Raw genomic sequence first — 12,512 nt, 5'->3', positions numbered from 1 at the left:
GCAAACTTGTATCAATTTTTCTTCATTTATTAGATTGACAACTTTGAAACAGAGCAAGTTCCCTTCATGAACTAATTTGTTACCCTGAAGTCCAATGATGTGATTTAGGAAAGGCAGCCTACACTTTCCCTTTTCTCACTGCCTATTTACTTTGGAAACAGACTTATCTGAGTGCATATTTTGTCTTTAATGTATTTAAAGCTTGTCCTATGTTTAAAACCAAAGTACATTTCAGAATGCACTTTTGCACTGTGGTGTAATATGAATAGATTTATCATTAAATGGAAATAAAGGATTTAGTTCTAACACCCTTGAGTTGGACTGTACTGAGAAGCATTCAAATGTTTAACAAGCAGCTTCCCAATGTTCAGATGCATTTCACAAAAGCTCATAAACTATAAACTCTTTTCTGAAAGGTGACCAACTAAATAATTTATAAAAACAAAGGTTCAAGCCAGTGCAAGGATTATTACATCAACTGTCTAGTCTCTTTTTCTATTCAAAGAAATAACACAGGAGTGTAGTGTCTATGGAATCAGACAGATGGGATTTGAATTCTTCTTTACTTGCTATGGTGAGCCTGGGCAAGTTACTCTATAATCCCAAATATATTAATATAATAAGAGATTCTGAAATATCAGTGACTATTCTAAAGCATACATTTCTAAAACATCAGAAATACATGTGCATTTAGCAAAAGCAAAAGTCTCTTTTTTACAACTTTGTTTTTCTTTGCATTTTGAGGCAGAGTGTTGTTCTGTCACCCAGGCTGCAGTGCAGTGGCACCATCTTGGCTCACTGCAACCTCTACCTCCTGGGCTCAAGTGAATCTCGTGACTCGCCCTCCTAAGTAGCTGGGGTTACAGGTGTGAGCCATCACGCCCAGCTAATTTTTGTAATTTTAGTAGAGATACAGTTTCTATGCTGGCCAGGCTGGTCTCGAACTCCCAGCTTCAAGTGATCCACCCACCTTAGCCTCCCAAAGAGCTGGGATTACAGGCATGAGTCACCAGACTCAGCCTATCTTTTTTATTACTTTGGTTGGGGTGGGGATGGGTTAAGCAATATTGCAAACTGCCAGATATTATTAATTATGAAACAGTAAAAATTGCTGTACTGAGAACATGTCATCCTTGATTCTCAGTGCAGTGTTAGTGTGGTCAGCTTTAGGCTGAAGTACATTTTACTTCATACTAATGGAGTTGCATGGCAGACCAGGAAGGTCTACTCCAGGGCATCCCTTTAAGGCAGTTTAGGGAGAGAGTACTAGACAAATGGTAGAGCTAAATTTGCCTTTGGTTCTGCTAAGAGTATAATGGAAGACTGAACATCAGTGAGACAGATATGCACTCTAAATTGACTAGAAAACAACCATAACAGAACTAAACACTTCCCTTCCATTACTGTTAAATCTAGCCCTCTGCCTCAACTTGCCCTGCTTTTTTCCCCCTTCTCCCAGATTGAGTCAGTGCTACTACATCCTTAGTTTAGATCCCTGCCTTACTGGAGCCCTGTTATCTCATAGTTGTTGTATCTTTTGTGACAGTGCCAACACATAGTTGTTAATTCATGGGGCATCAAAATGATTTCCAAGTCACTAAGAAACAAACATAAACACTGAAAAATGATTCCCATCCCCTAATTTTCATGGGAATCTATGAATTAGAAAGATATGAAAATTGAGATAAGTAGGGGAACAGTATACAAATTGTTAAAAAAGATTTTACAAAGTATAGTTTATGTTCATATCTTGTCATTACCTTAATTATATTAGGCATAATATAAGTTTTGTGGGCACTGTCTCTTTAGAATTACATTTTTACCAACTTTTTATTGATGTGTAATGCACATACAGAAAAGTGGAATTTACATTATTAAGGTCTTTAAATAGTGTCACATGGCCATGACTGCCTTATTAATTTCTGTTGTGACGCAAAATATGATTAAAATTGTGAATTCATGTGTTAGAACATTCTCAACTTTAAAGTAGCATTAAGTTCAGTTGTGGTATGCTGCATCAAACTTAGTTCTGAGTAACGCCTAGAACAATGCACAGTATTTTATATTGGCCAATAACCAATGTTTTATAACTCCTGAACAAGTGGATAAACTGAATTCAGTATGAAGTTCAATCTAGATCTTCAAGGTTATATTTTTCTACTCATATATATCTATCTGCATATAGATATATATGCAGCGAATAGTGTTCTTAACAACTATGTTAACTACAAAGAATAAAAAGATTTTGCAACAGAGTTGGAATGGAAACAATTTCTGAGATAGAGATCAAATTGTGTTTAGAGAACCATTATTGGCAACTTTGCTATCGGTCATTTCCTGTGGGAATATTTCACTGGGACATAGTTTTATGCTCTGACTATTCATTAAATAGCCTGGGGCCCATGGAATGAAAATATTGTAGAACTATAAATATCAATATATGCAAATTATAGTGTAACATTTCATCACATTTCATTGCATTTTCTTAGATACGAATTAAGATTATTTAACAAACTGTGTCTCTTACTCATCGCAGAAAGAATTTTAAAACAACACTAATATAGCATGGTCTAGTGGAGAGTTAGGCAATAGACTGGAACTAAAGCCACTTGTTCTAAATTAAAATTGATACTAATTCAAAAATGTTTATTCATCATGTACAATATATAAGATGCTAAATTTATACTCCTGTAAAGAATATAAAAGTCAATTATAAACAGTTTCCGCCCTTAGGGAGTTTATGAATTTTCTTGTGAAGGAGAAAGAGCATGTATACAAATTGTATAAAACAAAAAACAGTAACTATACTATGAGTGGGTGGGAGTAAAGTACTATTGAAGTTTAGAAGAACTTGAGTTCCTGTCTGGAGATCCGAGATGACTTCATAAAGAATGTGGTTGAGCCAAGTTTTATTATTTTATTTTTATTTTTTTGAGACAGAGTCTCCCTCAGTCATCCAGGCTGGAATGAAGGGGCGTGATCTCGGTTCACTACAGCTTCAACCTCACAGGTTCAAGCGATCCTCCCACCGCGGCCTCTAGAGTAGCTAGGACCAGAGGTGCACACCACCACATCTGGCCCTTTTTTTTGTTTGTTTTGTTTTTGTTTTCGTTTCTCATAGAGACCAGGTTGTGCCATGTTGTCCAGACTGGTCTTGAACTCCTGGGCTCAAGCAATCTGCCCATCTCGGCCTCTCAAAGTGCTAAGATTACAGGCATGAGCCACCCCATCTGGCCTAGAGCAGAGTTTTATAGAGTGGGTAAGATTTCTGCAAATCTTCTCTCTTATCTGCAAATCTCAGATGCAGATACAATTATTCCAGGAAGCGGAGACTAGGTACTAATAAAAGTAGTATAGTCAAAGCACATTCAGAGATTGGAGCCATTGGACAACAAAACTGACATAGGAAAATATACTGCAGCTGGAAATAAGGTAAATTAAGGCAAAATTACTTCATTTTATTTAGTAATGCAAGCATTTATTTCTTCAACAAATTTTTCTTAAGTATTTGAGTATCTACTAAGTGCAGGTACTGTGCTAGGTGTTAGTACATTTGTAACTCAGAAAAAGGCCCTTTCTACTATGTAAACACTAAAAAAAAGTAACTCAAATCAGGGATGATAGCACGACTGATTCTTGTCAATCACTGAATCAATTAATCTCTGGCAATGAGGGGTACTTTAGTTTGCAACTGCTACCCAGAACCTGGAATTTAATGTTTTTGGGAGATGGCTGGTATTTCCAGATTACACTGTGTCTCAATTTCAATTCAATTGCTTCTCAACTCACTATTTAAATTAAAACGAAGTGTTAGCTTTTTTATATCAGAAAGCTGCAAACCTGATAGTCTTGTAGGTAGGGTGATGGGGGACATTATGTTCGTGGCTTCATTTTACAAGTTTTGGCTGATGTAAGAATTAATTTTGTTAGTATGCATTAATTGAAAGAAATAAGGAAAAACAGATTTAAAAGCGACATCGGTGGGTGGGTTTTGCTTTGTTTTTAATAAAAGGACTCTTATAGAAAAGGAATCGCTGCAAATTTCTTTTAAATAGCTAGCTCTCTGGGCAATTAAAATGATTGATACATTTCTAGAACACACACACCGAGATACACCTGCACTCATACTTTGTCCGTCAAAACAATCTTTGTTTTCTCTCAAGCTAGGACTTGCTATGCCTAAGACACACCTCGTGCAGGGGTGGCGGTGAAGGTGCTGGGGTGACAGCCAGGAGGGCACTTTCCCTTTCTCCGGCTCCCTAACCAAAACTTTGCAGGCACCAGCCCAGACTCATGTTCCCGCTCGTTCTTCTTTCCTCTGCCTCAACTCTCTCCGCACCCTTCGCGCTCTGTGCGCCCACCCCTGCTTCCGTCGGTCAGCTTCAGCCGACCTACTACCCACCTCCCGGCCTGCGACCTCAGCCTCCACCTGCACCACTCGCCCACCCCGGGAACCCACATCTGCGGCCCCCGGCCCGCGCGTCCCGTCGCGGCCCGGGGCTCCGGGGCATGCGCGTTGCGGCTCCACAGCCCTCCCCCACGCCTTCCCGCGGCAGAGTTATGCCAAGTATGTGAGGAGCCGGCGAGGGCCAGCGCCGGTCATGGGGAGCCGCCGCCGCCTCCGCCTCCGCGGTTTTCTCCGCAGCGGGTCTCCGACCTCTCCCCACGGCTGGGGTGAGCCTCGCGGCTAAGGCAGAGGAGATGGCGGACCCTCTGAGGAGGACGCTGTCCAGGCTCCGGGGAAGGCGGGGTCCCCGCGGCGCCGGGGGGCTAGGGCTCCGGGCAGCAGCGGCAGCTGCGGTGGCGGCCTCTTCGGCAGCCGCAGGAGACGCCTGGGGTGCCGCAGACACCCCCCAACGTGAGCACGCCGGGGGAGCCGGGCCGAGCCTACAGCAGCCCCCGCCGTCACCTGCGGCGTGGGGTCCCGGCGCGCGGGTCCCCGGAGGGCACCCGGAGCAGTCGGGGGCCCTCGGGCCTCGGCCGCGCTGCGGGCAGGAGGCCGCCCGCTGGAGCCATGCCTCTCTGCACGCCCCCGAGGGCTCCGAGGGCAGCGGAGAGGAGGAAGTGGACGAGGACGAAGACGACTACGACGCCGACTACTACGAAAACCTGCCCGGCGGCTCGCAGCCTGCGCCCGAGCCTGAGGGGGCGGAGGCGGAACGGCGTCCCCCGCCTCCCCCAGCGGCGGGCTCCTCCCTGGGGGCGGAGGGCGGCCGCCTGGAGACAGGCAGGCTGCGGACCCAGTTGCGAGAGGCCTATTATCTGCTGATCCAGGCCATGCACGACCTGCCCCCTGACTCGGGCGCGCGGCGGGGCGGCGGGGGCTTGGCGGATCACGGCTTCCCCGCGGGAGCCCGGGCTCCGGGCCAGCCGCCTTCCCGCGGCGCTGCGGACCGCCGAGCCTGTCCCCGAGACGGGGAGAGGCGAGGCGGCGGACGGCCTCGGCAGCAGGTGTCCCCGCCCCGGTCGCCTCAGAGGGAGTCGGGGGGAGGCCAGCTGCGGAATCCTCGGATGCGGCTGTCCTGCAGCAGAAGCCTCGAGAGCCTCCGGGTGGGTGCCAAGCCGCTTCCCTTCCAGCGGTGGCCGAGCGACAGCTGGATCAGGTGCGGCGCGCACGGGGACTGGGACGAGCCCCCGCCACGTGGAGGCAGGATGGACGGCTGGAGTGGGGACCGCGCCCGGGCGGCTGCACCCACCGGCCTCCAGCCTCCAGGCTCCAAGGACCACGGCTGCTCCTCGGGAAGCCCTTTCAGGGATCCAGCGGGGTCCTCTGTGATACGCAGCGGCAAAGGAGACCGCCGGGAAGGCCCCTCCTTCCTCAAGCCGCCTGCAGTGACAGTCAAGAAGCTGCAGAAGTGGATGTACAGAGGGCGTCTGCTGTCCCTGGGAATGAAGGGTCGTGCCCGTGGGACGGCCCCCAAAGTCACAGGAACGCAGGCAGCCTCCCCAAATGTGGGCGCTTTGAAAGTGCGTGAAAACAGTGCCCTGTCGGTGCCCCCAGACCAAAGAATTAGGCTGACAGGTAGGATACTTTGCGATCAAATAGCTAGCACCGCGAGCTTTACTGTTTATCGACTGGGCTTCTGTCTTAAAAGCCAAGAAAAAGGTATGTTTTTGCAGACAGGTACGTTACCGGGCCAAAGTAAGTGTCATGTAAGTGGCAGCTTAATTTCGAGGTTACTTAATATAATGCATTTACTCGTTTTGCTTTTTGTTTTGTTTTTTAATCAGACAGTGGCATGAAGAATTGGGGTTGTGTTTCTTCTCGAAAAACCAGTGTGCCTATTCCCTAAGTATTACGTGAATGAGTAAAGGTTAAGTTTAACACACTTTTAGTAGGTTTACAGATGGGCGGTACTGTCTTGATTTTTTATTCTTTGTAGCTCTAGGCAAATCCATAGACTTTTGTGGAGTTTGTGAATTTGAATTTGATTCAAGGTAGATTTTATAGGCTTCATAAACTGTCATTTTACTCATTACAACTTTTTTTTTGTCTGTCCCAGGCACGCACACACATGCATACATACACACAACCAAAACCCCAAACAAATCAAACAAAAAAACCCTACCATAAGTAGAATTTTTTAGTCAGGTAGTATTTCACATACACCATCTCTCCACCTGCCTACCTTCACCAAAGAAACCCCAACAAAGTAAGTAATCTTTTTATTGTGAAAAATCAAGGACACTAACATTTTAATCAAAAGAAAAATGTCCCTCAGGTACTTTTTTTTTGTTTTAAAAGCAGTCATTTGCAAACTTAAAATCTATTTATATGAGAAGTAAATTAGTTTTTTAAAAAGTATATTGATCCTTATAATAGGATTATGCTCCCTATTTTGTATGTGCATGATTTTTAACTATCACTGAAGGTTTAGGTTATCAATGCTAGAAACTTGTGAATTATGTTGTAAATATCAAAATATCTTTCCTGAAAGGAGTATAATATCTTCAAAGTGAGCCAAAACAACATGGTCTTTTGAATACTCTTACATATAAAAATTTTTAGTGAGCATAAAGACTTATAAGTCAGGAATAATTTTGAAAACCTTAAATCCTGAAATGTAAAAGGTATTCACAGTACTTGGCTGTTTCTCTGTTAGTAATTACAAATCATACAGGACTGGATTTATACACATTAACTTTGTTTAACCAATAAACACACAACAGTGGGGAGAAACAAAGTTCACAAAACTTCTTATCAAACAATGAAGACAAATCAAATGATTCATTCAAAGTGTGTGCCAACTTGCAAAGTTTTTTCCTGTCTATACAGCGCTAATACATACCTGTCAAATTTTATTCTCAAGGTTAAATATTCCATTTCACTTGAACAAAAGGATAGTAGAATATAAATTCTTTAAGAGAGGTGTACTTTATACTAAGTTCATATTCAACATGCATTTCCAGGAGTAAAGTAATTTGTAATCATTTATTATATTTTATTGCCACAATATTTTTACCTCCTCGACTTTGGCTTAGTTTTAACTCTTGGTACCATAGTTGAATTTCATCCATAACAAAAAAGAGTCAAATATTTTTCACCCTTTTGTTGCAGTGCTAAAACATTTACCATGTGATGGCTTTTAATGCCCTCAGTAGTAAACATTCAAGGATTTTTAAAGTAATAAATATAGTTCCTTTAAGAATGAATTTGATTTTTGCATTAAGCAACTAAATGAAACTGCTTAGAAATTAAAATGAAACAGAATTATATGATAGTATTTTAGGTATTTTATGAGAAATCTAAGCCAAAGCTACCATAATCTCTGGTTTAAACAACTCTCAGATGTTCCTTCCTTTTAAATCACTAATTCATCTTTCAGGAGAGATGAAAATAATTTGTGCAGTGTTTACATCTCTAGTATAGATTTGGAGAGCTTTTTAAAAAATTATTTTTCATAAAGTGTAGTTGGTCTTACTAAGACCATTCTGGATACATTAGGTGGTTCTCATATAATTTTTATAGCCCCAAAATGGAGATATGCTGTCATTTAATAACAACAAGAAGAAAAAGAACAGAGAGATTAAGCAGTTTGCCCAAGATCACTCAATTGGTACCTGTATATGGATTCAGACTACTATGTGGATTCAAACTCGAGGTGTCATGAGTTTGAAAAAAGCCCCTATTTATATAAGTTCAGAGACTCGAGAGTTCTTTAAAGGTCTGATCCAATTAATTCTATTAAATTGCTTGGATTGAGGATATGGGTGAATTTCAACAAGGCATAAGGGGTAAGTAACTTCCTCAAAGTTGCAAAGAAGATGGGAGACTCTTAGGCTAGGTTTAAGGATATTTTAAAAAGTAATTGCTGTATCCATTTTAAACTTTTACCTTTAAATATTTACTTATTTCAAATTGATGTTACTTGACTTCTACTTTTAAATCACGTTTTCTGCAAAACTTACTTGGAGCGGTCTAGATGAACCAGTACATTCTTGTTTATGTAAAGATGTTAAATATCCGAAATGGTTTATAGCACATTTTTCTGTACAATATTATTCATAGGATATTTTCTGTCAAAATAAAATTATATTTGGAATTTGTAATACCGAATAATTATTCAGTGAAATGGAGATACTTAATCTATATAGGTATTGTGAAAATTTTTGAGACTATATGACAAATGGAAACACAAATGATTTTCTATTTTGATTTCTGGCTCCTACTAAGAACTTTTGATAGTATTATAATGCCAAATGATTTGATGCAGTTAAGTATGTAGTGTTCACAGATTGGCCGATTTGTTCTTAATTGAGATGATGATTTAAGAAATCTAAAGTCATTACACATAGTAAAAATTGTCAAGTTTCTGCAAGCCTTAAAATTACAAAGGAATCTTAATGTGTTTGCCAACTATACATCATTATAAATCTTTATAAATAAGTTTTAATTAGCATATCGTTTTCAGAAACAAATTCAAAAGCACCTTTTATTGCTTTAAAAAATAATTAGCCTACTTTGACTCCACTTTTCCTGCTACATGGTCTGTGAAAGAAAAAACTTGACTGTATAACTTAGTATTTTGTCTAAAATTTTTAGACAATTATTTTAAGGTAGTATTAATTAGTTTGGTATGATCTTTAACCATCTTAAAGTGAAGTTGACACTATGACTTGATTCCCACCTACTTTTCTCAAGTATTTGTAAACTCTGATTTTTTTATCTTTATGAATTACATAATCTTTATGAGTTTTTCCAACAACTTTTTTCTGTGTTGGCCCACTTCAAGATGGGTAGCAATAGGTATATAGTTTTTTTCAGTCTTCTAGTTTTAAATCTCTGCCTGAGAGATTCTGCTGTTGTGGTGCTAGGAAGCAAGTGCAGTTGCTTTTTTTTTTTTTTTTTTTTTTTCTTTCCTTTTTTCTGGAAGAGTGCCATGGAACATTGGAGTTGCTGGTGGCTGGAAAACTTTGAGAATTACAAATTCAGCAGAAAATAGTGGTGTGTTGATTTGAAAGTCCTACATTTCTAGACCAGTGGCTCCCAAGAAATGTTGTGTTTATTTTTTAAGAAGGCTGTTTGCTAGACCTTTGCCACTCAAAATGTGGTTCACTGTTTTAGAGCAGTGCTTTTCAAACTTAATGTCCATATGAATTCCCTGGAAATTTTGTTGAAATGCAGATTCTATAGGTATAGGGTGGCCGAGATTCTGCTTCCAGTGTAGATGCTGCTTTCTGGTGGACCATACTTTTGAATAGTAAGCTTCTAGAGCTCTCACATCCCTGAAGTTTTTTTTAAAAAAATTCTACCTTATTCTGATACTTGGTACTTAAACTACCTCTATTAGAGCAAAGCAGTTGGGCTCTTTTTGCTTCAGTTTTATGTATATGAATTAATGTACTTACTACTTATATATTACACATTTGAGCATTTCCCTCCATATTGGTCTCATCTTGCACTAACAAATATTAGTGAGATTTTGGAATCTGCAAGAGAGGAGGCCATATAGTACAATGGTTAACAGAATAGAGATTCTGGATTTCTGGTCAGACTCTACCACTTACCAGGCTTGTGACCTTGGATAAGTTACTCAACCCTGTGTCGCCTCAGTCCTGAGGTTGCTGTGAGGATGAAAAAAGATAATCCATTTGGTACTGTACCTGGTACTTACTTATTATCAAGGGGAAGGCAACCAGGCTTTGTGAGAATGCTGCTTTGCCTCAGATCGTTAGGATTCTAGATGGAGAGTGAAAAGATCGAAGTTGAGGAGTACTGCCTTAGGAGCACTGGGAATTGAGCTAGAGGACACCTTTTTGGGGTATTTATTTATTCTGCTCATCTTTTGTGCTTCTTTCTCTTGCTGCTCCCTGTTACTTTTGTGGAACTGAAAACAGTCTCAGAGTTTTCTTCTCTACTTTCCCCTCTCAAAAGCTAACATACAGCTTTTTTTTTTTCTTTAGGGTTTTTATTGCTAGTCACAAGGGAAGAAAAATAAAAGAAAAAAGGTGTTTCTTTCCTTTTCATTCTATCCCTCTCCCCCTTTTAGATTTGTCTAGGAAAGATAAAGATACACACACACATAAACACACACAGAAACTTAAGTTTATTCTAGTAATTTCATTTGGACTGCCAAGTTTGTAAGCAGGGGATACTTGTACTCTTTTAGAAACAGGATTTTAATAAATATTAAAATGTTTAATGCTTTTAAAACATAGATTAAAACATCTAATACAGTGTTCATAAGATACTTTTATTTGGGATTTTTAAAGAGAGGTAAGGAAAAGCAGGAGTTTATTTCTGCAGAATTTTTAAAATGATGAAAGATGTCTCTGTAGGTACTACACATTTTTTTTTTTTTTTTTTTTTTTTAGATGGAGTGTAGCTCTGTCACCCAGGCTGGCATGCAGTGGTGTGACCTTGGCTCACTGCAAGCTCCCCCTCTCGGGTTCACACCATTCTCCTGCCTCAGCCTCCCGAGTGGCTGGGACTACAGGCGCCCATCACCATGCTTGGCTAATTTTTTGTATTTTTAGTAGAGACAGGGTTTCACGGTGTTAGCCAGGATGGTCTCGATCTCCTGACCTCGTGATCCGCCCGCCTCGGCCTCCCAAAGTGCTGGGATTGCAGGCGTGAGCCACCGCGCCTGGCCAGTACTACACATTTTCAGTGAGGGTTGAAATATATAATTTATTGGAAAATTTGCTGATGCATTTGAGCTGGGTGCACTAGTTAAATGTTCAGTAATAGTAAGTAATCTAGATTTATTATGAAATAATAGTTGAGAAAACAGATTTGACTTGGGTAGTTCACCACTGTGTGGAATATTTTTCTGAGTGAAAAACTTTTAATTGCCACTTCTGTCTTCTCTTACAGATTCAAAGTAAAATTACTTTAATTAGAATCTGAAAATTATCTCATAACATGCATAGTTGCAAGAGACTAAGGACTTTTTTGCCTTGTAACTTTGCATACTTATTTTTATATTTTTACTTGGACCTTCTTTCAATGTGTGTCTGTGTGTGCGTGTGTGTATATATAATGTATATGTTATATTTTTATATATAAAATATATTTTATTACATATTGTATATATTTTATATATAATATATAGGCAACAGTGAGACCCTGTCTCTTCAAAAAAATTTATAATTTGTAAATAATATATATTTTACATATATATGAAGCTAAAACTCCTAAATTTATGCTAGTATGGTTAAACATTAATTGTTGCATTAAATGGGAGGGAAGATTGCAAATAGCTTTCCATATCTATGAATTTACATTCATATGGATCCATTTAATTTAAGTGAGATAAAAATGTTTTAAATAATTTATAAATAATTGGTCAAGTAAAGTTTATTATCTTGAATAATGTGTTGATTAATTCAGTTTAATAAATTTATTTGGCCTTTGTAATATTATATATTTATAATACATAATATAAATTGTAATAACGTGCCATTTATCTATAAGTTTAAAGTTCAGCATCATTTATTTTAAAATATTTGGCAATAGCAGAGTGAATGGATTCAAGCTTTTGTGGTTTGTAATTTCATTGAAAATAGTGGCTAGACATGGTGGCTTACATCATAATTCCAGCACTTTGGACGGGGGGGAAGCAGTAGGATCACGTGAGCCTGGGAGTTCCAGACCAGCCTAGGCAACATAGTGAGACCCTGTCTCTACCAAAAGAAAAAGAATTAGTCAGTTGTGGTGGTGCAAGCCTGTAGTCCTAGCTTCTGGGGAGGCTGAGGTGGGAGGATCACTTGAGCCTGGGAGGTTGAGGTTGCCGCAAGCCATAACAGTGCCACTGTGCTCCAGCGTGGGTGACAGAGTGAGACCACATCTAGTAAAAAAAAAATCCTTTTAATATTATACTTTCATTAAATGATTATATCAATGGAAGTATCGACTTGCTTAAATATGGGATACTGGTAGCTTTATTTTTCTCATTGCAGTTCCTTGCAATGTAGTAGAAGCACGTTTAAAGACTCATTTATAGTGTATGTCAGAAAACTACACTAAGATTTAAAATAATGAATGTGTCTAGCTGTATAAAAATTTGGAA

General features: G+C 39.9%; 1 protein-coding gene across 1 annotated transcript in view; it reads left to right on the top strand.

Annotated features, from left to right (window-relative positions):
• The first annotated feature begins 5,277 nt into the window (after positions 1–5,277).
• SYDE2 (synapse defective Rho GTPase homolog 2) overlaps positions 5,278–12,512 on the top strand; it is a 40,783-nt gene continuing 33,548 nt past the window's right edge. The window contains exon 1 of the mRNA XM_050771360.1: positions 5,278–6,022. Coding sequence (XP_050627317.1) covers positions 5,278–6,022 — 745 coding nt within the window. The remainder of the gene's footprint in view (positions 6,023–12,512) is intronic.

This window comes from Macaca thibetana, chromosome 1 (genome assembly GCF_024542745.1).
Source record: "Macaca thibetana thibetana isolate TM-01 chromosome 1, ASM2454274v1, whole genome shotgun sequence".
Taxonomy (NCBI): Eukaryota; Metazoa; Chordata; class Mammalia; order Primates; family Cercopithecidae; genus Macaca; species Macaca thibetana.
The sequence above is the reverse complement of the archived record's forward strand: the minus strand, read 5'-3'. Positions and strand labels throughout refer to the sequence as shown.